Source organism: Prunus avium, chromosome 4 (assembly GCF_965620075.1).
Source record: "Prunus avium chromosome 4, drPruAviu1.hap1.1, whole genome shotgun sequence".
In the NCBI taxonomy this organism is placed as follows: Eukaryota; Viridiplantae; Streptophyta; class Magnoliopsida; order Rosales; family Rosaceae; genus Prunus; species Prunus avium.
The window spans coordinates 25830341-25855271 of record NC_142287.1 but is presented as its reverse complement, the minus strand read 5'-3'; the positions used below and the strand labels follow the sequence as shown (position 1 = coordinate 25855271).

The window sequence follows — 24931 nt, the reverse complement described above, 5'->3', positions numbered from 1 at the left end:
TCATTAATTTTGTTTTGTTTTTCATGATTAAATCATATGATGATCTACTATTTCTGGATCTTCGCCCATCTTAAAAGGAATTGAAGATTGCATTATCTAGAAACAATGTCCCAGAATAGCAAATTTTATTGCTGTAGGACATGTCAAGAAAGGAGGGTTGGTGCCTTTTAATTTAGTGAACTCGATCGACAACTTGATGATGTTGAAGCATCTTTCAAGAACAATACTTTATGCCTTATATTATTATTGTTTTTTTTATTTTTTGGTGAAGATTGGGTTGGTTGAAGCAAATCGATGTTCCACTTCAAAACCAATTATTGCGGACAACTCTATGATGCAGTACCATCTATCGACTGTCTAAAAATATATCTCTCACTTTTTAGATTTTCTGTGGATAATTTCTGTTTTTTGATTATTTTTTTCTGAGTCAGAGGAATAACTTCGGTTAGATAGATTCACCCAACTGGGGAGGCAATATTGACTGAAGTTTGGTACACAGAAAATTTATTGCAGTGTGCTAGCTGGAGCTGGTGCGTAGATGGAGTCTTTTATCTTATCTAATATCTACTCTCATCACATCCTCAAGTTGCCTCAAACATTTTGAAACCATTCTATCTACATTGTCGGAATGGTCGTACAATACTTGTACGGAAATGTCAATTGGCATTGGTCAAGGTTGGCGTCTCATCTAGATGATGAGATATTATGAATAGAGATGTTTGCTCAAACTCTTCTACAACATAAACCAAGCTAAAAGTATACATCCCCCCAGCATTCACCATGCCATTCCTGCCAAAGATAGTGTAATTGAGAGAGTAGGGAATGTGAAATGAGAGAGATATTGCAGAGAATGCAAATCAGAAATTATCTATTACTAACATAGAGTGATTGATATATACAATTGTTCCTAACTAATTATTAGTTACAAACAATACACAAAACATGGAGGGAAACATGGAGAGTTTCCATCCCTAAAACATGGAAATGAAAACAAGGAAAAGTAGGAGAGGTGGTAGACAAGCCTTTTAGGGATGTCTATGTCTTGTCTTTGTCTTAACTAACACTCCCCCTCAAGTTGGTGCAAAGATATCACGCATGCCCAACTTGTCAAGTGAGTCATAAAAAACTTTACTTGACACGGCCTTCGTCAGAATGTCGGCAAGTTGGCTTTCCGAGTTTACAAACGGAAACTTAATTATACCCCTTTCTAGTTTCTCTTTTATGAAGTGTCGGTCGACTTCCACATGTTTGGTACGGTTGTGTTGTACTGGGTTATGTGCTATCTCGATAGCAGCTTTATTGTCACAGTACAATTTTGTAGCCTTTAATGGTTTAACTCCAAGGTCCTTCAGTAATTTCCGTAACCAGAGCAATTCACACACTCCTTGAGCCATTCCCCTAAATTCTGCTTCAGCACTTGATCTAGCCACAACTCTTTGCTTCTTACTCCTCCAAGTAACTAAGTTGCCCCCACAAATGTAAAATATCCAGAAGTAGACCGTCTATCTGTGATGGAACCTGCCCAATCCGCATCTGTGTATCCTTCTAGGTCCATAGGTGTATGTTTGGAGAACATCAACCCTTTTGCAGGAGCAGCCTTCAAGTACCTCATAATCCGTGTTACTGCATTCATATGCGCCTCACTTGGTTGATGCATAAACTGACTTACCATACTCACAGCATAAGCTATGTCGGGGCGTGTGTGTGATAGATAAATCAGTCGCCCAACCAATCTTTGATACCTTTCTTTGTCAGTAGGTACTTGATCTGGATACATCCCTAACTTGTGGTTCTGCTCAATAGGTGTGTCAGCTGGCTTACAATCAAGCATTCCAGTTTCTGTTAACAAATCTAACACATATTTTCGTTGGGATAGAAATATGCCATGTTTTGATCTAGCAACTTCTATGCCAAGAAAATATTGTAGCTCACCCAATTCCTTCATCTCAAATTTACTAGCAAGGAGCTTCTGCAGATTCTTCATTTCTCCATTGTCATTACCGGTAACCACCATATCATCAACATAGATGATGAGGGCCGTAAGTTTGTCACCACAACGCTTTAAGAATAAAGTGTGATCCGAGTTGCTCTGAGAGTACCCAAAGCGCTTCATGGAATCTGTGAATTTTCCAAACCAGGCTCGTGGTGACTGCTTTAGCCCATATAATGATTTTCTCAGCTTGCAAACAGTGTTGGGACCGAATGTCATAGAGGTCCTTGGTGGTGGTTCCATATACACTTCTTCTTGCAAGTCCCCGTGAAGAAATGCATTCTTTACATCATACTGCAGTAATGGCCAGTCAAGATTTGCAGCCAATGACATGAGAACACGAACGGTGTTGATCTTGGCAACAGGTGCAAATGTCTCCTGGTAGTCAATTCCATATGTTTGTGTATACCCTTTGGCCACTAATCGAGCTTTGTATTGGTCTATAGATCCATCAGCTTTGTATTTAATGGTGTATATCCACCGACATCCAACTGGTTTCTTCCCTTGTGGTAACTGAACCATTTCCCATGTAGAATTCTTTTCCAGAGCTTCCATTTCAATTGCCATTGCTTCAGCCCATTTGGAATCTGTTATAGCATCCTACCACTTATTTGGAACATATACAGTAGATAATTGATTGACAAATGATGCATATGACTTTGACAATCTATGAGTTGAAACATGGTTATTAATGGGATATTTAGATTTGGCAGTAAGGTCAGGATAATATTGAAGTTTGGGTTTTCCTCTAGTGGTCCTAGGTGGGAGAGTGTATGGTATAGCATTAGGTGGTTCGGGAATTACCTCGAGTGTTTCTTCCTCACGAGATGATTGGTCCGATGGTTGAGAAGGAGGGGTTGTATTTTGTAGTTGATCACAGCAAACATTTGGATTGTCTCCTCCGGGATCATCACCAAATAAGAACGACAATTTTTCAGTACCTTCATCGCTGTCCAAACAGCCATCTTCAAGTTCATATGGGATCGGCGACCGGTCGCTGGGTTCTGAGCGACCGGTCGCATTTGGACAGATTGGCATTTCTTCGCTGGAGCCATGCGACCGGTCGCTGAGGTCTGTGCGACCGGTCGTTTTTGAATATGTGGAAAAGAGACCGATCGTTTCAGGGTTACGACCGGTCGTATTTGGATAGATTCGATTTTCAGAATTGCTGGAGCCATGCGACCGGTCGCTGAGGTCCGTACGACCGGTCGCTTCTGGACAGTCTTGAATTTCTTCTTGAACTTTTTGAACTTTTTCTTCCTTCTCTTCATTCCTCCTCTCCCCCTGAAGAGAAGGGGGTGTAGAAGCTTCAAAATATGATAAGTCTTCATGAAATGTGGCATCCATAGTGACAAAGAGTTTACGAGTAGGAGGATGGTAACACTTGTATCCCTTTTGATTTGATCCATACCCAACGAACACACAACGAATGGCACAAGGGTCCAGTTTACTTCTTTGATGAGATGGAACATGAGCATATACAACACAACCAAATATGCGAGGAGGCAGCTTGAGGACTGTAAGAAGAGAGACGTGACGAGCCAAGGTGTTCAGTGGAGTGTCAAACTTCAAAAAACACTACTAGGCACTCAATTAATTACATAGACTGCAGAAAGAAGGGCATGTCCCCATAAGTAGTGAGGGACTGATTTATCCAGCATGTATGCATGAGTAACCTCAAGTAATTGTCGATTCTTTCGCTCTGCGACACCATTTTGTTGCAGAGTAAAAGATGTGGAGGTTTGATGAATGATGCCGTGGTCTCAGAAGAATTGTGCCAAGACATTGTTCACATATTCCCCACCATTATCAGACTGGAATACTTTGATGGAGGCTTGGAACTGTGTGGTGATCATAGCATGAAATTCATGGATTGCAGCGGAAACATCACTTTTATTTGCTAGTAAGTATACCCAAGTCATGCGAGTGCAATCATCAATAAATGTAACAAACCATCTTTTGCCATTTGAAGAAACTTTAGCAGGACCCCAAACATCAGAGTGAACCAAATCAAAAGGAAATTCCGTTTTATTATCACTTAAGGGAAAAACAGTCCGATGGCTTTTGGCCAATACACAGGTTTCACACTGAAACTGATGATTATCTAAGCCACAGAACAAAGACGGAAACAGACGTTGAAGATAGCCAAATGATGGATGTCCTAGGCGACGATGCCAAAGCCAAATCTGGTGTTGATTGCGAGCTTGTGAGCTGGAACCATGAGTATGAGCTGCCCTTGGTGGTGAAGAGACCGTCAAGGAATACAACCCCCCTCTTTGTTTACCATGCCCAATCGTCGCGTGAGTCGTGAGGTCCTAAAAAATACAATGGGAAGGATAGAATGTGGCATAACAATTATGTGAGTCAAGTAATTTTCCAACAGACAGCAAATTGCAATTGATGGAGGGAACAAGTAGTGTATGAGATAAAGATAAGGAAGGGGAAAGTGATATAGTTCCTTCACCAGCAACATTAGAAGGAACTCCATTGGCACTAGTGATGTAAGGATGACGAGACTTAGAAGATAATGTGGAAAACAAAGTAGAGTCAAAAGTCATATGATCAGTGGCACCTGTGTCAATTATCCATGTAGTGGGTCGTGTACCTGATTCGGAGTCGGAGAGTAGGGTGGAAGATGGAGAAGCATCGGTAGTTATAACACATGCTGCCTTTGGTGTTTTGTTGCGGGACTTGAGAGCATCCCACCACTCAGGATAACCATGAAGCTTAAAGCACTTCTCAACAAGATGATTACCACCACAATGAGTGCACTTCTGAGTTCCCTTTGCATCGTCAGTTTTGGGACCCAAGGGGGGAAGTCCGGAGGACGTACGGTGTGGTGGTCGATAGGGCTTGACCGCCATTGCACTTCCACCGCCAAGCATGGAGGATTGGCGATTATCTTCTTCTACCACAAGTGCATAAGCTTCAATGACTGCTGGAAGCGGGTTCATAGCAAGAATCCGACTACGAACGGAATCAAAGTTGGGATCGAGTCCTCCCAAAAAATCGTACACACGTTCAACTTCAAGTGCTTGTTGATGAAGAGCCACATCATCGGGATTGGTATGTTTGCAGGGACGGAGACTGTCAATTTCCTGCCATATGACCTGTAACTTTTCATAGAAGACATTCACAGGTTCACCATTTTGAGAGGTGGTGACGGACTAACGACGGAGTTGGTACAACTTGGAGCTATTCTAAGTAACAGTGTAAGTCTTCCGAGCTGCATCCCACACCGCATAAGCCGTTGAGCAATGATCAAATAAGGCACGTACATTTTTGGTCATGGAGTTGAGGAGCCATGATTGTACCAAACAGTTGTCTTCATCCCAAGCTTCATAGCTAGGATCATCAATGGCAGGGGCAATCTTTTTACCATTAATGAAACCAGCCATACGACGAGCAGTGATGGCCAAGCGAACACTACGAGACCATGCAGGGTAGTTGGACCCATCCAACTTATCAGGAGTAATTTGAGAGAAGTCATGAGAGGACCGGAGTTGTGGAGTTGTGGAGTCGATCTTAGAGGAGTCGGCCGTGGAGTTGATTGTGTCATTGGTGTCACCCATGATGTAAATGGATTAAGAGAAAGAAATAGTTTAGAACTTCAGCAAAAAAGAGCACAAATTGGACTTGAGATCAAGACCAATTTTGAGGCAAGGCAAAGTATAAGATAAGAGTGATATAACAGCAAATTATGGGCAAGGATAGGTAGAGATTAGGCAAGAACAAGGTTATGCAGAGGCAACCAAAATCGATTGCTCTGATACCATGCCAAAGATAGTGTAATTGAGAGAGTAGGGAATGTGAAATGAGAGAGATATTGCAGAGAATGCAAATCAGAAATTATTTATTACTAACATAGAGTGATTGATATGTACAATTGTTCCTAGCTAATTATTAGTTACAAACAATACACAAAACATGGAGGGAAACATGGAGAGCTTCCATCCCTAAAACATGGAAATGAAAACAAGGAAAAGTAGGAGAGGTGGTAGACAAGCCTTTTAGGGATGTCTATGTCTTGTCTTTGTCTTAACTAACAATTCCTCTCCTTATTATTCTTCTTCTCACTCTTTGCTTTCATTACTCAAGCTCAAGTTCCCACAAATCAAATTTTCAAGTTCATCAATGAAGGAGAGTTTGGACCTTACATTGTAGAATACCATGGTGTTGAAAATACTAATGCCCATTTGTGACAAAAAGATCTAAAAGGAAACATTAATAGGGTTTACTCGCGAAATACCCCCTGAACTTGTACCTCGCTTTCAATTAACCTCATATCCTTTTTTTTTAGAAAATTAAGGATATGAAATTTTTTTTTTCGCCGATTTCCCCCCTCCGTCTAAATCTACAACATTTCATCCAATTTGCTGTTAAATATGAGGGTAAAATAGTCATTTTGTACGTGAAAAATAAAATAAAAAATAGAAAATAGAAATAAAAACTGAAAACTCTCTCTCTCTCTCTCTCTCTCTCTCTCTCTCTCTCTTTTCCTTCTTCTTCTTCTTCTTCTTCTTCTTCTTTTTCTTCTTCTCTCTTCCCTCTGTCTCTGTCTTCTTCTCTGTGGCTGTTTCCATCTATGGCCATTAAGTCGTGAAGTTGTGAAGTCGTCGTCGCCATCGTCGAGCCAAAACCATGGGACTTGGGGGCAAGGGTTGCGGATGGGTTTCGACATGGATCTTGCGTGGGGATGGATTTCGGCTGAGGTTTTAGGGTTTAGGGTTGATGGGGTTGCTGAAGGAGATGTAGATGGGGGAGGGGGGTTGGAGATAGGGTTGCTGGGGGAGGGGAGTGACGATAGGTTTGGTTCAGTGTCTTTTTTTTTTCTTTTTTTTCTTTTTTTCTTCTTTTTGTTGTTGTTGTTAATTTTCCTATTTTTCTATATTTTTTTGTTGTTGTAAATTTTCCTATTTTTCTGGGTTTCTGAGTTTGTAGATGCTGGATGGAGGAGATAGAACTGGGGAGGGGGGCGATACACCCTATTTCTTGGTGCTTATGGTTGGAAATAACTTGCTTCTGTCAATAGAGACTGAAGATTGGGTAGCAATGAAAGAAAGGGCAGCGAGGCAGAGCCATTGAACATATAAATGATTGTGAGCTGACAGACCACCACACTTGAGAGGCTGAAGACAACGGCCTGGGTTGCTGCTTCAATGTTTTTTTTTTGGGGGGGGGTCAATTTTCTTCTTTTTCATCAATTTTTTTCTAAAAAATAATTTTTTTAAATGATATAATTGAAAATTGGATGAAATGTTGGGAATTTAGACGGCAGGGGAGAAATTGGAGAAAAAAAAAAGTTCATATCCTTAATTTTCTAAAAAAAAAGAATAGAGGGCTAATTGAAAATTAGGTACAAGTTTAGGGGGCAAATCACTAGTAACAACTTGGCGGAAGAGCGCCTAGAGTTGTGGAGAATATTACCAAGAATATATCGGCTAGACAAAGAGAATTGAAGTTTGAAGAACATTTTGCTAAAGAATATGAGTCCCACATCGGAAACTTGACTAAGGCCCCGTTTGGGATTGCTTTTTTTGGCCAAAAACCTGCTTCACTTTAAAATTAAGCAGTTTAAGGTGTTTGGTAAAAGGAAAATATCCCGATTATTTTAAAAGCAATGGCCTTTTGATAGCAGCTTTTAAAAGCAGGCTTTGGGTTGCTTTTCAAAGCTGTTTTCAAAAGAAGCAGAGATGAACATTTAATGAATTTTTTTAATTCCCAAAATACCATCATTCATTTTTAAAAATGACACCACCTCCACTTCCACATCCAACTCCACCACTTGCACCACCACATTCACTACTTCCACAACCACCGCCGCCACCACCACCACCACATCCTCCTCATCCTCATCCTCCTCCTCCACCTCCACCTCCACCTCCACAACCATCACCACCACCACCTCCTCCAAAACCTCCAAATCCACCACCACCTCCTCCAAAACCTCCAAATCCACCACCACCTCCACAACCAACATCACCACCACCACCACCACCTCCACAACCGCCATCCCCACAACCACCAGTACTACAACCACCAACTCCACCTTAATCACCACTCCACCACCACCACCACCACTACTACCACTACCACAACCACCAACCCCACCTTCATCACCACCACCACCTCCACTCCATCACTACCACAACATGATTAGTACATAACACTTTTAATATCATGTCTATTTTAGTCATTATTCACAGTTACAACAATTTTATATTAAAATTTACCAAACGTTTTTTACACTACTTTTTGTACTAACAGCACTTTAAAAATATTGTTTACCAAACACGGAGCTGCTTTACTTTACAGCTAATTATTTTCAAAGCACAGCAGAAGCAACTTTTTTTAAAAGTGACAGCAATCCCAAACTGGGCCTAAATAAAATACAAAATATAATGAATGGTTTTACTACTAATAACATAGAGACCTTTTGTGATAAAACCCCACATCTACTAGTACAAGAAACATATGGCTAGGAAAAAGAAGGCCAAGTTGGTGGACTTGGTGATGTTGGCAAAGAATGCCTATATTGTCATGCAACCTACAGTGCAGTCTAGAGTCAACCACTAACTCCCAAACTAAGGGAGCCAAGAGCTACCTAAAATCCTAAGCTAGAAAAGCTAGGAAACTAAGCAACAAAGCTAGCTATCTAGCTAATCAAACAAAGGTGGGAGTTACTAATAGAACTCCCAATCCAAGAGGGAGCTACAGGTGAGCTACCCAACCTATGGAATAAGCTTGAAGACAAGAACTCAAGCTAGGGCCAAATAGCCCAAACTAATCTAAATTAAGTGTGATGACCAATAAGCCAATAAGCTGTGAAGAAGGCCAATTAGCCTACACCTACATGCTATTCTCGTCCAATGTAATAAAATCACTTTGTTTCAATTATTGTCTATTATCATAAACTCTTTCACCACATAAACCAACAATGGTATCATAGCAACACCATTCACAATCACCCTACAATCTAACAAGTGGTATCAGAACGTCACAAACACTCATCACGCACCTCCTAAAATTCCTATACATGGAAACAATCGTATGCTTTGCGTCTTTAGCTCCCCTTTCCATCTTGCCTTTTACAACACCACCCCAAATGCCTTCACTCTTGCTCTCCACATGGGCTTGAGGCGTTCCGAGTCACTCTTCCGTTGGGTTTGAGAGGCCAACCGGAAAATCCGATTGGTGAAAACGCCACTCTCACATTCGGGACAAACGGCAACCTTGTTTTGGCCGATGCCGATGGTCGAGTGGCATGGCAAACCAACACTGCCAACAAAGGGGTTGTAGTGCTTCCAACAGGCAACATGGCCCTCTATAACTCAAAGGGTACCTTTGTTTGGCAAAGCTTTGACCACCCTACCGAGACTGACACTTTGTTGGTGGGTCAATCTCTCCGGGTTGGGGTAGTAACCAATTTTGTGAGTCAGGCCTCCGAGAAAGAAAACAAAGATGGGCCGTACAGCTTGGTCATGGAGCCCAAATGGTTGGCTTTGTACTTACAAGAGCAACAACTCCCCAAAACCACTACTTTACATTGGCTCAACGCATCACTCTTCCGAAGGGATCATTGGAGCATGTAACGATACATAGTGCCCCAGATGAGGGTTCTGGTTATGACTTGACCTTAAATTATCAAGCGGCCAACCCTTCCTCCATTGGAACTATCTATCTAGCTAAGACCAAATACAATAGCACATTAACTTTCCTTAGGCTTGGAATTGATGGAAATGTCAAGCTTTACACTTACAATGACAAGATTGATTTTGGTGCATGGGAAGTGACCTTCAGTTTTTTCGACACAGACAATTCAATCTGGTGGGAAAATGAGTGCCAATTGCCAGAGCGATGTGGGAAGTTTGGGCTTTGTGAGGGCAGCCAATGTGTTGCTTGCCCTTCACCTAAGGGACTGTTGGGTTAGAGCAAGAGTTGTGAGCCTGAGAAGCTTACTTCGTGTAGGGCAAACAGCTTCCGCTATTATAAAGTTGAAGGGGTTGATCATTTCTTAAGCAAGTACACAAGTGGAATTTCTGTGAAAGAAAATGATTGTGGCAAGAAGTGTACTTCCGAGTGCAAGTGTTTGGGGTACTTTTACAACCAGGACACACCGAGGTGTTGGATTGCTTATGATTTGAAAACCTTGACCAAAGTTGCCAATTCTACTCATGCGGGTTACATCAAGACACCCAATCACTAAATATGGATTACTTATGATTTGTTGTATTTCTTATTTTTCACTTGTAATATATAATCGAGTATAGGAGGTGAGGTCCTGCCGTTAAGAGAAGGTGTTACAAGACACTATCATGTTATTCAAACCTCTATAATAAGCATTTCACGAAACCCAATTCGGCTCGGTTTTCCAAGTTTCCAGTTTGAATGCCCACTCCTAGGTATAATGGATATGCTGAAAAATTAAAAAATGGCTGACATATCAACCAAATAAGATAACCAATACGGTGTTAGTTGAATTGGCAAGATAGTTTTCCCCTCCTCCTTAACTTTGGCAAAAACGTCTGATAGTTGCTAGTTTAGCTTGATAGTTGATGGTTAGGTGTATTCATTTCATTGGTCCATTTGGCAAGTGAAGAGTGGTCCACGTGGCAAGTTTCTTACCTCCCCATTGTTATCAGTTGCTGGGTTGTTAGATTAGTAGGTTTTTTTTTTTTTTTTTTTGACCGAATGTTAGATTAGTAGTTAAGGCAGCTGTTTTAGGCGGGAATATTAGTTACAGTTGCTAACCCAGTTTATAAGCTGGCTTTGTAGTGATTTTTTCATTGTGAATTGTTTTGTAATTGATCTAAGTCAATAAAGTTACTCGTTTTGCTTACGTGAGTTAAGGTTGAGATATATGGCCGGGTAGGTTCCTACCAAAATCAACCAAATAAAATGCTGAACCTCAGCAGCAGCCAATGTTATATATTGTTGAGGTTGGATTACCATTTGGTTTGAAGTGTTGGTAGTACGGGTAGTTGTTGAACCTCAAACCACTGGCCTGGGCCAACATTCAACTTCATTAAACCAAAAAAAAGGGTATTCACACGCTTAAGTAATTTCAATTCTCTGGACACATTTCAATACCCAAGCCCAAACCAAGAATCCTAAATGCATCACCAACTATATGAGTCAAAATTAAAGATAAACGAAGACTTAATTAGCTTTTCGCCACTAATTCGAGAGGAGCCGCAATATATCTGAACACGCCATGCTATATATATCTGAGGTAAAGTCTAAAGACAATGAATCAAGATCACCACAACACAAACAAACGCCTAGTGACGGAAAAACAATTAAGGTGTTTGATGTTAGGCGTGGAGGAGCTGCTGCTGCTGGTTTGCTTTGCATTATTGACGAATAACAAAGCTGCTGCTCTCTTCAACAGGAGCAGTTTTCCTCCAGGTTTCATATTTGGCTCAAGTTCAGGATCTTACCAGGTCTTAATTTACCCCTTAATCTTTGTTTTATTATTGCTGATTCATTTACCATCCATCCATCCATCCATCGAGAACATAATCATGACATCTTCAGCGAGTGTAACATTAATAATTTCAGTATGAAGGCGCTGCAAATGAAGGTGGTCGAGGACCAAGCATATGGGATTCCTACACCCACAAACATCCAGGTCTGTCTCTCTGTGTAATCCAATAATCAATTAGTTAAACTAAGCTGCTTTCTTTTTTCTTTTTTCCCACCAAATTAAAGAAACCTAAAACATAATTAAGCCCATAATAATTTGCAGGGTTGGTTTGTTGTGTTGTACATGTATGCCTTCCTTGCAAATTTAAGAATATAAATCTACAATTTTTCATTTCTTCAAAAGTTGAGTTCTTTCACCTCCACCCACACAGGTTCACCACACAGAAAATTTTCTCGTGCGGTATTCATATTTATTCCCATGCGCATTTGTTTCCTCTTTTTGTCATCCTAGTCCATTTCTAATCGGCTCATATCAGTGTGTGGTGTGACAAAAGTGGATGTGGGGATAGCTTGTAGTAGCTAAATAGTGTTTTGCCCCTACCACACGAGATCCGGGAGAAAACGCCAGAACAAACATCAAGTTCTTAGATTTTGGTCGCTATCTAAAGTTATAGAGACAGCTTAGAATAGATTATTAGCTACGGGCGTGTAAATGAGATGATTGCGAATATTTAGGTGGTTGACACCCAATTGAATATTTGTGTTAACGCCCTTCCCTAATTGTTTGTACTAAAAAAAATTGAAAATGCTCTATTCTCATACCCTATTTTATTTTATTTTATTCTTGTTTCTTTTCCTCTCTTGGAAAATGACTGCCGCGGACCATGCCGTAGGTCCCAACTGAGCCAGTAAAACGACTTTCGACCCAGGTTACAGAACACAAAAAAATTTTGGGTTGAGTAACTATAGTATCCTGGCTTCTTCGTTTTTTGGGTTGGATGGCTTATTGGGAAGAGTGCTGTTATCTATTTTCCCACTTATTTTATTTTTAAAATTTTAAATATAAAATTATCCTTTTGTAAAATGACTTCTAATGACTCAAGGAAAAAACCTCAACCGAAGCTGCCTTTTGCCAAAGTTGAGAAACATCCCAAAATCCCCTATTACTTCATTATACACCCTTTATTATTCCAAACTCTCCAAAGGTTAGCAACAAAGCACTTTCCCAAATCCCCAAATTTCAACTTCCGCAGCATCATCATCATGCACCCAAAAACATGCAAGTTACAGAATTGCATGACCACCCAAATTCTGCAGCATCACATTAGCTTGAGTTGTTCCGATCCTCTCAGCACAGCACCCTTCTAACACATGAGCAATAACACCCCCCGTGAAGTGCTTAGATTCAAGTGAACCACCAAATAATTAAAGGGTATTTTAGGAATAATGGTGGGTAAAAAGATAGAATTGTGTTTTTTTAATTTACATGGTGGGTGGAAAAATAGGACATGTGAATGTAAATAGCATCACTCATTGGGAATTATCAACAAAGCCAGTCTTTATATTTTTCTCATTATAAAAAAAAAAAATTAAAAAGCTAAATCACTTTCTGTCTTTACTTACTTGTGGTGAGATTCATGTAGTACGGATACTTAATTAGTATATCCAACCAAGCATGTACATATGATATGATTTTCGCAAATAATTAAAAGAAAATTATGATTAATTACAGAAAGGATCATTGATGGCAGCAATGGAGATGTTGCTCTTGATCAATATCACAAGTATAAGGTGCAAATTTTCTCTTCACCTTTTGTACTTCAAGGTCACAATGTGTACATACTAATTAAACTTTGAAGCTTGAAAATGAATATCCTTAACTTTTAGCTTCTTGATTTTGATATATTTTGTGTTTTGTATTGCAGGAAGATGTGGAAATTATGAAGGATATAGGCTTGGATGCTTATAGGTTTTCTATTTCATGGCCCAGATTGTTACCAAGTAAGTTCACGATCCGCATTGACATATTTGTCTGGGACCAATCGCAACTATACCTTCTGTTCTTTATTATTGTTATTATTATTATTATTATTATTATTATTATTTTGCTTTCCTCCATACACTTATTCCCTTTATGTTTTTAGCTCAAGTATCCTATATTATCTAGGGTAGAATATAACCAAGATCTTGTTCTTAATTAAAAAAAGTTCATTGAAATAATCGCACCGAAATGAATTAAAAGGCCAAAGTATATATGTAGTTACTTCCTTATTTGTTTTTTTTTTTTAATTATTAGGTGGAAAGTTAAGTGATGGTGTGAATGAGGTTGGAATCAGATACTACAACAATCTAATCAATGAACTCCTCAGAAATGGTAAATCACTTCACAATTCATGCACTCATAAATATATCATTCAGTCAAAATTTTAATTTCTTTTACTAATTGTGTATATATATATAGGTCTAAAGCCATTTGTCACACTTTTTCATTGGGATCTTCCCCAAGTTTTGGAAGACGAATATGGTGGTCTTTTAAGCGATCAAATTGTGTGAGTCAACCAATTATCTCCTCTATATAACTTAATTTTGATCATTTTATTAAATACATACTAGTATAACATATATTTTAAATATGTATATATACAGCAATCATTTTCGAGACTATGCAGAACTTTGTTATAAGGAATTTGGTGATCGAGTAAAGTACTGGACCACATTGAATGAGCCATATACCTATAGTAGCAATGGTTATGCTTCTGGGTCTTACGCACCAGGACGATGTTCTGATTGGCAGAAACTAAATTGCACTGGTGGAAATTCAGCTATTGAACCATATTTAGTGACACACCACCTTCTACTTGCTCATGCTGCTGCTGCAAACTTGTACAAGAATAAATTTCAGGTTAATACCAATTCTTTCTTTTTTTGTTAACATATTGGGTCCTAATTGAAAATTCTATACGAGTCAGTAATATTAAGGTGAAATATAAGAGGAATATATTGTACAGTAAGATAAGGTTATCCATTTCTCTTTTGCAGGCATATCAAAAAGGTGTGATAGGAATAACGCTCGTCTCACCATGGTTTGTGCCTCTTTCAGAGGCAAATGAAGATAAAAAGGCTGCATTACGAGCATTGGAGTTTACTTTTGGATGGCAAGTATATCATTAATTTATATATCAACCAAGTTAAATGTTTATTTAGAAACATAAAATTTACTAGCAATGAGTGCATTATAGAATATTTAGTTCATGCTCGGGATTTCCATTGCTTTGTAGGTTTATGGAACCATTGACAAGTGGTGATTATCCTCACAACATGCGATCTCTTGTTGAAATGCGTTTACCAAAATTCACAAAAGCACAATCCAAGGCGCTAATTGGGTCATTTGATTTTCTTGGACTAAATTACTATACTGGTTACTATGCAAGCGATGCATCTAATAATGTTTATGATGAACATGCAAGCTACTTCACAGATGTTCGAGTGACTCTTTCATGTGAGTACAAATTGAAAACTTATTTCAAGCAGCTTAAGTTTCTTAGAATATTTAGACTCTGACACTATTAATTTATGTTGTGGTAGCTGAGCGGAATGGGGTTCCCATTGGTGCAAAGGTACACATCAAAATTTGAACTTAATTATTAGTTGCACAATTTACCGTTTTCATGTGAGTACAATTCGATGATTAATTTTTTGTCACCCTTAATTATCTACAAATTGAAGTGCAGGGTGCTTCAAGCTGGCTAAATGTTTATCCAATAGGAATTCAAAATTTGTTACTCTACACGAAGGAAAAGTATAATGATCCAATCATTTACATTACTGAGAATGGTAATTATTTTTTAACCTTAATTAACTGCATCACCAATGTTTCACATATGTATTATATAAAATATAGTTAACTTGCTACAATGTCTAATTCAAAACTATGTAACAATGAGCATGTTGTATTGTAGGCATTGATGAATTTAATGATCCAAAGTTATCACTTGAGGAAGCTCTTTATGATACCCATAGAGTTGACTATCACATTCTTCACCTCTATTACGTTCAAAGTGCAATCAAGTAAGATATACGATTTGCCTTCTTTCTTGGAAGTAGATATTCCTCTTTCTGCAAATCACTGTTTGACACATATGCAAAAATAATTCATAAAAAAACACAAAAGGAAAACTTTTACATATCCAACTGTTGTTGTCAAGAATGGAGGAGTTCATAGTTACAATAGAAAAATGAAAGTATTTTCCTTAACAAATTAATTGAGGCTAGCCTTCTTCCATTTCAGTTATTGAACCATTACCTAGAAATTAGTGCCTTTGATTTTTACATGTTTTCATTTTTTTTGTCTAGAAATGGTGTCAATGTGAAGGGATACTTTCTATGGTCATTACTAGACAACTTTGAATGGAAGGAGGGATTCACTGTTCGATTTGGTACCAATTATGTGGATTACAATAATGGGCTGAAAAGACTACCAAAACTCTCAACTCAGTGGTTCAAAAGTTTCCTAGGAAGTAATGAAGAAGCTTATTATTCATACATAATATAAACTTTTAAGTAGATCATTTCCCTCTTTCCATATTTGTAATCATGCATTAATGGATTATATATATATATATATAATAAGGATGACTACATTTATCTACTATATTTAGACAGCAACAATATGGGCACCAACTATCGGCCCCAATTTTATATTTCAACCTCAGTTCTAGATAAATTATTAGCATCCAGTCCAAAACCACATATAACATATCATTGGGTTTTTAAGAAGCCCGCATCTATTACAGTTAAAGTAACTTTTTTATTTTTTTAGGAGAAACAATAGTGATTTATTGATAAGAGGAGAACCAAGATTACAGAATGGTCCGACAATACCTCAAAGGTTAGATGAATTTCTCTAGGTAGAATCAACAGAGGAAAGTTTGAAGATCCTCTCCAAGGATATAAACCATTTCCTAACTATTCTCTTGCAGAATATGATGCTACATATCGAGTTCTCAATGTTTCTAACTACCCCTTTCAACTTTGCTTCTACAACACCACCCCCAACACCTTCACTCTTGCTCTGCAAATGGGCAATTTCTTCAAGTACTCAGAGCCACCCTTGCATTGGGTTTGGGAGGCCAACCGGGGGGTTGGCGAAAACGCCACTCTCACATTCGGGACAGACGGCAAACTTGTTTTGACCGACGCGGATGGCCGAGTGGCATGGCAAACCAACACTGAAAACAAAGGTGTGGTAGGCCTCAAGCTGCTTCCAACTGGCAACATGGTCCTCTACAACTCAAAGGGCAACTTTATTTGGCAAAGCTTTGACTACCCAACAGACACTTTATTGGTAGGTCAATCTCTAAAAGCTGGGTCAAAACACAAGCTCATCAGCCGAGCCTCCTTGAAAGAAAATTGTAATGGTTTTGGAGCCTAAAGGATTGGTTATATATGTTCTATAAGAGCAAGAACTCTCCAAAGCCTTTACCCTATTTGAATATGAAATCTGATATGACCGGAAAATGGGACCATATGACATTGAATGGCACCCCGGACACATATGAGGGCCATGCTTATAAGTTATGACATAAACTTAGATCAAGTCCAAGCCAACTCTTCTTATGCTACAAAATTCTTTCTGGCTAGACCCAAATACAACAGCATCCTTTCGTTCCTTAGGCTTGAAATCGATGGAAGCCTTAGGATTTACACTTACTACGACGACGTAAATGTTAGCGAGATCCTAGTTTAATTAGGAGATTTATTTCCTAGTCTATTAAGACTCTATTTCTTTCCTTTTGGTTAGATGCATGAATATGTCCTTGAGGGAAACAATGTTATTTGAAAAAAAAATTCTAAAATGAAACAGTTATACTAAGAAAATTAATTAAATGCGACAGAAAACATTGTTATGTAGAACATTCCTAATGCCTATATCATATACCCTTTCATTTTTTACATGTTTCACTAAAACCTCAGACTCTTTTTTTTTTTCTTTATTTGTACTATATTATTTAAATGTAGTAAAAATTCCTGTGATTTTCTTAATACATATACACAAAAATTAGTATGATGTAATATTACAGCTATTGTCATATTAAGCAACCAAAAAATAATGTACATCATCCCATATCTATACAAATTCTCCCAGACAGTACCATATCCACAAATAAAATAAGCACATATAGGGACTATCCGTGCTCCATACTTGGGCCACGAATCACAAAATTGTGCTCTATATGCAAAGTAAACTCCTATATAGGAGATCGACATTTAAAATGTGGGTGCACCGTGGCTATTAACAATAAACACAAATATAAATTTGTGCCTATAAGCTCAAAGAGCACAAAAGAAAATAGTGTCGTATGAGCAATTTTTTTTGTAGTGTATGTATGAAACACTGAGATAAGTAACCATATTAATTAAAATAATCACTAATTAATTCATAGTAATTAACCAACAAATATAATAATAATAATAATCTGTTAATTCTTCTTATGAGCTTTGGGTCTGGAAGCAGAAGGTGAAAAGCAAGAGGAACAAGTGGAGATGATTGATGCAGCAGGTTATTGCACATATTGGTGGCAGGCAAGCACGTATGGCCACCTGGATGCGAGCTAGAGTTTGTCAGGAAGCACATTGCTGGTGTACTTGTAGAATTTTTTTTTTAAAAATGTCTTTTGACAATAAAAGAATAAAAAGATATATGGACCAATAAAATCGATCCCATTATTATATATAAATTGGCCATTATTTATGAGTTTTTTTTTTAATTAAGTGTTGACGATTATGATGCAAGACATTTACCTCAAGCAATTGCAATAAAGGGAGATGTTATCGACAATCATATTCTTAAGTGAAAACGTAAGAAATGAGTACATTTTTATTATTATTATTTTTTTAATACAAGAAATATTTTATTTTAATTTAATCTAAATTACAAGAAGAGTGATTTGAACTCAGGTATAAAGTGGGAAGCATATCCACTCTAAATAACTTAACTAACGAATTTCCATGCTCGTCCAATTTTCACATACCCACAAGCCAAGTTGTATCTCTATAAACCCAATGACATAAAATGGTTAATTTTATATTTTGTATTTTCGAAAGTGAAAAACTTTACTCTTTTTTCTTTTTCGTCTTGAACAATTTTACTTTGAGGGTGCATAAATTTAAGGGGTAACTACATAAAAGTACTTAATTTTTGGGGCTCGTTTCAAATTAATACTTAACTGTAAGAGTATCACAACTTTCAGTTCTTGTTTGATTGACCACCTACCTGGTGTACCATCCAATACACATAGGACATATGAAATTATTCTCTAACTTATTGCATTGCTTTTTATTACCTGGTGTACTCGTAATACCCAAAAATTTCCATGTTATTTTGTCAGTCAACCAAGACCACGTAGTCAAATACATATCCATGTGATCAATAAATTACAAATCAAAAGAGAGCAAATTCTCTCTAAATACGACATAAAAACTTCCAATAATAGAAGGATTTACTTTTAGGCTTCTTTCGCTTTATGACCAGCTGGCTTTTCTTTTCTTCCAGAAACACCTTGTAGTGGATAAGGGTTGAGGATTAAGATTAGGCATCCTCTCCTTCCGACAAACAATGACAGAAGCAACATTGCTGCATTGGATAGATGGGGAAGAAAATTATAAATATGTGCCACCAACGCACGTTCTCAAAGCACAAAGTACCAAGTAATATAAAAATCATTATTGACCACGGCTTTATACACAGAATCATAGCGGTGCATGATTTGATCAAAATTGGCGTCTGAAAACAGTCGGTTCATTTCTCATATTTTAATCCCAGAATCATCCCAATCCAAGCCAATACGAGATTATAAAGAGAGGCCTGCTATTAGCTCTCCAAGGCCAACACAAACCTACAAGCTACAACATGGCTTCCTCTACATCCACCATCTCATTGCTTTCCCTCTTTCTCTTCTCACTCTTGGCTTTCGTTTCTCAAGCTCGAGTTCCTGCAAACGAAACTTTCAAGTTTGTCAACGACGGAGAGTTTGGGCCTTACATTATAGAATACGATGGAAACTACCGTATGATTAGTGTGTTTAACGCCCCCTTCCAACTTGGCTTCTACAACACCACCCCAAATGCCTTCACTCTTGCTCTTCGCATGGGCTTGAGGCGATCCGAGTCACTCTTCCGTTGGGTTTGGGAGGCCAACCGGGGAAACCCTGTTGGTGAAAACGCCACTCTCACATTCGGGACAGACGGCAACCTTGTTTTGGCCGAGGCTGATGGCCGAGTGGCGTGGCAAACCAACACTGCCAACAAAGGGGTGGTAGGCTTCAAGTTGCTTCCAACAGGCAACATGGTGCTTTATGACTCAAAGGGCAACTTTGTTTGGCAAAGCTTTGACCACCCTACCGACACTTTGTTGGTGGACCAATCTCTTAAGGCCGGGGCAGTAAACAAGCTCGTGAGTCGGGCCTCCGAGACCGAAAACAAAGATGGGGCTTATAGCTTGGTGATGGAGCCCAAGGGAATATTTTTGTACTATAAGAGCAAAAACTCCCCAAAGCCAATGCTCTACTCTCAAGTGATTACTATTGATAAGGGCTCACTTGACCATGCAACGTTGAAATGTGCCCCGGACACAGATGAGGGTTATGCTTATGACATAACCCTAGATTATGAAGCGGCCAACTCTTCCTCCGGTGGAAATCGCATACTGGCTAGACCTAAATACAACAGCACGTTGACCTTCCTCAGGCTTGGAATTGATGGAAATGTCAAGCTTTACACTTACAACGACAAGGTGGATTGGCGTGCATGGGAGGTGACCTTCGCTCTTTTCGACAGAGATAATTCAATCTGGGAAACTGAGTGCCAGTTGCCGGAGCGATGCGGAAACTTTGGCCTCTGCGAGGACAGCCAATGTGTTGCTTGTCCATCGTCAAAGGGATTGTTGGGTTGGAGCAAGACTTGTGAGCCTGAGAAGCTAACTTCTTGCAATCCAAAGAGCTTCCGCTACTACAAAGTTGAAGGGGTTGATCATTTTTTGAGCAAGTACACTAGGGGAGATGCTACAAAGGAGGCTGATTGTGGTAAGAAGTGTACTTCAGATTGCAAGTGTTTGGGGTACTTTTACAACCAGGATACATCCAGGTGTTGGATAGCTTATGATTTGAAAACTTTGACCAAAGTTGCCAATTCTACTCACGTGGCTTATATCAAGACACCTAACTAGTAATACATTTATAGGGACTAGATCTTCACTTTGTTGTATTTCTGATCGAACATCAAATGTTATGAACTCTCAATAAAGATTTGTTTGGATTCTCCAGGTGAGTGGAGAACATTATATTATTAAAAATGCAGTGCAATATTCTCTTTATGTGATTTGATTATAGGTAAATAATATAATATTAATCATCAAATCTCTATCTAAATATATATTTAACATGCTCTGTGAATCTAATCAATACTGTGAACTAAGATGGCATAACTGAGTCCGGAGAAGATCTCTTTTTTCTTCAGGTGATTAATTTGTTCTGTAAACGCATTAAAATTAGTGGATTAAGAAAACAATAATAATACAACAGTTACTGATGATTTTACTGATCTCAGCTTTCATAGAAGTGAGATCTACTTGTATTAGAGAAGAGTACAGATAGCAGCACATAATTGTTTATAATCTGTATAGATGTCCCTTGAATTCCATGAAGAGGCTCGTAAACTTTTTTTTTTCTTTTTTGAAGACAAGAGGTACATAAACTTTCGGAACTTTTAACTTTATTCAATTAATTAGCTACCAGTTGTTTTTTGGCTTTTGCTTGTGCTTTATTATTTTAGCCAAGTGGTAGAGTGTTCTAAAGGTTTTCTAGTTTTGGCATGGTTAAAGTGCTAGTTGATCTCCAATGGATTCCCACCACAGTGGTGGTGGCTTCCAGTGGCGGAGCCACTCCTAGTCCTAGATTTGGAGTGGTCCTAGCCCCCTATATTTTTATCCATTCTCTATTATATTATATATAATATATAAAATTTGTAATAAATAACTTAGAATTTAAGTGAAAATTTCTTTTTAAAAAAAAATTAGACATGAGTCAATTAGAAATATTTAGCTCTAAACAGTACATGTAAGTGTTTTATATATTTATATTTTCTACTTCGGCCCCGAATGAACTCCAATGAAAAAAAAAAGTGCTAGTCGATCTATACTCGCAAACATATTATAATTAACACCTACATATGATTTATATGAATAAATTTTAAAAAAAAATTCCAGCTGGGCTAGTCCTCTTGAAATTATAGTCAAAGTCAAACAAAGAGGCCGGGGGTCTGCAAAACCACAAATACACTGTCGGAGACAGCCACTTGGAGAGAAATGGGTGCACTGAGGAGTAGATCAGAGATGCTACGAAAAAGATCTATTTATTTATACTTAAAAGATTGAAACGAAATAACAAACAAAACTAGTGAATTTATTTATTTATTTATTAATTTTACAGTAGAAAAGAAAACTTGTACATATCATAATTTATTTATTTCTCCACTAGTGGATGAGTAGTCATTCTCACCACTTGGGCTAGAGAGTAGGGTATACTGGCACAAATATTTGTTGTCATTCATTTCGAAAAAGCAGGGAAGAGGGTTGGGTGGGGAAATCATGCAACTTGTACATATCATAATTAAGACAGCAAATTGTCGTTGCCTTTTTCAACAAGTTGCCGCATATAAATGGCTTGATTTTCCTTGTTTATAGTCAACGGTCTAGTCAGTGTAAAAAGGTCTTGATTTGCAGATCAATAGTCTCATATTCGAACTCTTATAACACTTTAGCAGTGAGAAAATCCCAATTTTTAGAAGTTTATTGTCAGAAATCACGTTTTATGTCTTGTTAATCAAGCTTTAAAATTAATCTTTACCCAGAAAAAGAAAAAGAGATGGAAGAAAACGTGTATATATATATAATTCACATCTAAGCGTAAAATTTATCACTATAAATGTCATTCTTTCCCTTGATTATTTTTTTTCTTTGATCCAATGGGTGGCTAGTCCGAGACTCTATATCAAGACTTTTTTTTCTTCCCATTCTCCAAACCTCTCTTCATTCAAATATAATGAATGCAATTGACTCTACAAGCCTTAGTGTTTTTTTTTTTTTTGGGGGGGTTCAAAAGATAGGAACTCGCCAAACCTTAGTTCATTGATATAAATTGGATTTTGATTTGAATGGGTATTGGGTAACATGGGGGGAGAAAACACAAAATTTAATCCCCACACTCATGCACATTATACAGATCAACATTATTTAGGTAGAGAAATATTATATCATTACGACTTTCTATAATTGTGCAGCTGTGCAGGGAGAATTTGTTTTAACGATATTTTAAGAAGACCATTTCAAATATGATCCAAATCCAAGCGATATCAAATAATAACAAGACTACAAGTTCAATGTCTATGATAATTATAATTATAAATATACAAAAGGTCTCGACCTCTAAGAGATACAGGCTACAGCACAAACCAAGCAACAAAATAAAAATTTCTTCCCCTACATTTACCATGCCATGGCTCTCCTTGTTATTCTTCTTCTCGATCTTTTGTATCATTGCTCAGGCTCAAGTTCCTGCCAATCAAACTTTCAAGCTTGTCAACGAGGGAGAATTTGGGCCTTATGCTGTGGAATATTTTGGAGATTATCGTATGCTGCCTGATGTCTTTAACTCCCCCTTCCAGCTTGGCTTCTACAACACCACCCCTAATGCCTTCACTCTTGCTCTACGCATGGGCTTGGTGCGTTCTGAGTCACTCATGCGTTGGGTTTGGGAGGCCAACCGAGGTAACCCAGTTGGAGAAAACGCCACCCTCACGTTCGGGACAGATGGCAACCTTGTATTGGCTGATGCCGATGGCCGAGTGGCATGGCAAACCAACACTGCCAACAAAGGTGTGGTAGGCTTCAAGTTGCTTCCAACAGGCAACATGGTCCTCAACAGGCAACATGGTCCTCTACGACTCAAAGGGTTCCTTTGTTTGGCAAAGCTTTGACAGCCCAACCGACACTTTGTTGGTGGGTCAATCTCTCCGGGCCGGGGCTGTAAGCAAGCTCGTGATTCGGGCCTCCGAGAAGGAAAACAAAGATGGGGCTTGCAGCTTGGTGATGGAGCCCAAGGGCTTATTTTTGTACTATAAGAGCAAAAACTCCCCAAAGTCACTACTCTACTCTCAATTGATCACCATTCAAGAGGGCTCATTAGATCATGTCACGTTGAATAGCGCCCCGGAAACGGATGAGGGTTATGTTTATGACCTAACCCTAGAGTATCAAGCGGCCAACTCTTCCACGGGTGGAAATATCTTTCTAGATGTACCCAAATTCAACAGCACATTGACATACCTCAGGCTTGGAATTGATGGAAACATCAAGCTTTACACTTACTATGACAAGGTAGATTCATGGGAGCAGACCTTCACACTTTTCGACAGAGATTCGGTGTGGGAGACTGAGTGCCAGCTTCCGTCTAGATGTGGAGACTTTGGCGTTTGTGAGGACAACCAATGTGTTGCTTGCCCATTGGCTAAAGGGTTTTTGGGCTGGAACAAGACTTGTGAGCCTGAGAAAGTAACTTCTTGTAAGGCAACGAGCTTTTCACTACTACAAAGTTGAAGGAGTTGATCATTTCTTGAGCAAGTACACCAGGGGATCTTCTACCAAGGAGATCGATTGTGGTAACAAGTGTACTTCGGATTGCAAGTGTTTGGGATACTTTTACAACCAAGATAGGTCAAGGTGTTGGATTGCTTATGTTTTGAAAACGTTGACCAAAGTTGCCAATTCCACTCGCGTGGCTTACATCAAGGCACCTAATCACTAAAATATACGTAGTTAGATCACATCGTTTTAATTTATTGTATTTTGCATTGTCGAACTTGAAATACCATGAAATAAATATTTGTTTCGATTCTACATGGGGAGCATACAAATGTTAAATTTGCGCAACTAGGAAATATGACGTCTAAATTCCCTGGCCTTATTGAAATATCATGCACCAAAAGTACCTCATTTGTGCAACTAAAAACACTCTCTAAATTACTTTTTTTTTTCTTTTTTGTCAACGTAATATATTGAGAGGGGCAATAATATATTAAACTTATACACACTACGCGACTGAAATTGTAGAGGATTATGGTGGTAAAATGGTCCAAGACCAAACTCCTTTAAAGAAGGAACTTTTGTCTGAATAATAATGGACCTCAAGTTTCAATTTCTTTTTCAACACCTTAATCGTGATGATCAATTACCTCAATATTCGTGTGAATTGTTTTTGTAGTTAACTTTAGTGTGATAAAGCTGGTCATAATTAATAAAATGTACTTTTCTTTTAACATGTGATAACCACCCATATATACTTACATACATTTTGTTCTTGTGTCAGTGAGGGTAAAATATTTTGGTGTTATGGAGAAATTAAGTTCATGTGGAATATAAATCTAAGGTATTGGAGAAAATTAAATGACTATGTCAAAATATTA

At 38.3% G+C, this 24931-nt stretch overlaps 1 protein-coding gene and 4 pseudogenes across 3 annotated transcripts; all 5 read left to right on the top strand.

The window, feature by feature from the left end:
* The first annotated feature begins 6051 nt into the window (after positions 1-6051).
* LOC110758205 (epidermis-specific secreted glycoprotein EP1 pseudogene) lies at positions 6052-10196 on the top strand (annotated as a pseudogene).
* A 902-nt stretch (positions 10197-11098) lies between these two features.
* Positions 11099-18120, top strand: LOC110758172 (beta-glucosidase 24-like). Of its 3 annotated transcripts, none has more exons than XM_021959979.2 (13): positions 11099-11433; positions 11552-11621; positions 13149-13207; positions 13342-13417; positions 13713-13790; positions 13878-13965; positions 14063-14318; positions 14456-14571; positions 14695-14915; positions 15002-15033; positions 15148-15250; positions 15376-15484; positions 17931-18120. In XM_021959979.2, exons 1-13 carry the CDS (start codon positions 11239-11241, stop codon positions 17935-17937), a joined length of 1410 nt encoding a protein of 469 aa, XP_021815671.1. In that variant the 5' UTR covers positions 11099-11238; the 3' UTR covers positions 17938-18120. The 3 variants fall into 3 exon arrangements, 2 of the variants coding, with proteins under 2 accessions (XP_021815671.1, XP_021815670.1); XM_021959978.2 differs by lacking the exon at positions 17931-18120 and adding an exon at positions 15770-16093; XR_015835422.1 differs by lacking the exon at positions 17931-18120 and having other exon boundaries at positions 15143-15250.
* On the top strand, positions 16086-17285 carry LOC110758173 (epidermis-specific secreted glycoprotein EP1 pseudogene; annotated as a pseudogene).
* Positions 18121-19214: 1094 nt separating the features above from the next.
* On the top strand, positions 19215-20801 carry LOC110758171 (epidermis-specific secreted glycoprotein EP1 pseudogene; annotated as a pseudogene).
* A 2062-nt stretch (positions 20802-22863) lies between these two features.
* On the top strand, positions 22864-24273 carry LOC110758204 (epidermis-specific secreted glycoprotein EP1 pseudogene; annotated as a pseudogene).
* The last annotated feature ends 658 nt before the right edge of the window (positions 24274-24931 follow it).

Bases quoted from the DNA above. Each gene is read 5' to 3' on its own strand.
- LOC110758172 (XM_021959978.2), top strand. From the start codon at position 11,239: ATGAATCAAGATCACCACAACACAAACAAACGCCTAGTGACGGAAAAA. The intron at 13,208-13,341 runs GTGCAAATTTTC...TTTGTATTGCAG, and splicing joins ATCAATATCACAAGTATAAG to GAAGATGTGGAAATTATGAA. The intron at 13,418-13,712 runs GTAAGTTCACGA...TTTAATTATTAG, and splicing joins ATGGCCCAGATTGTTACCAA to GTGGAAAGTTAAGTGATGGT.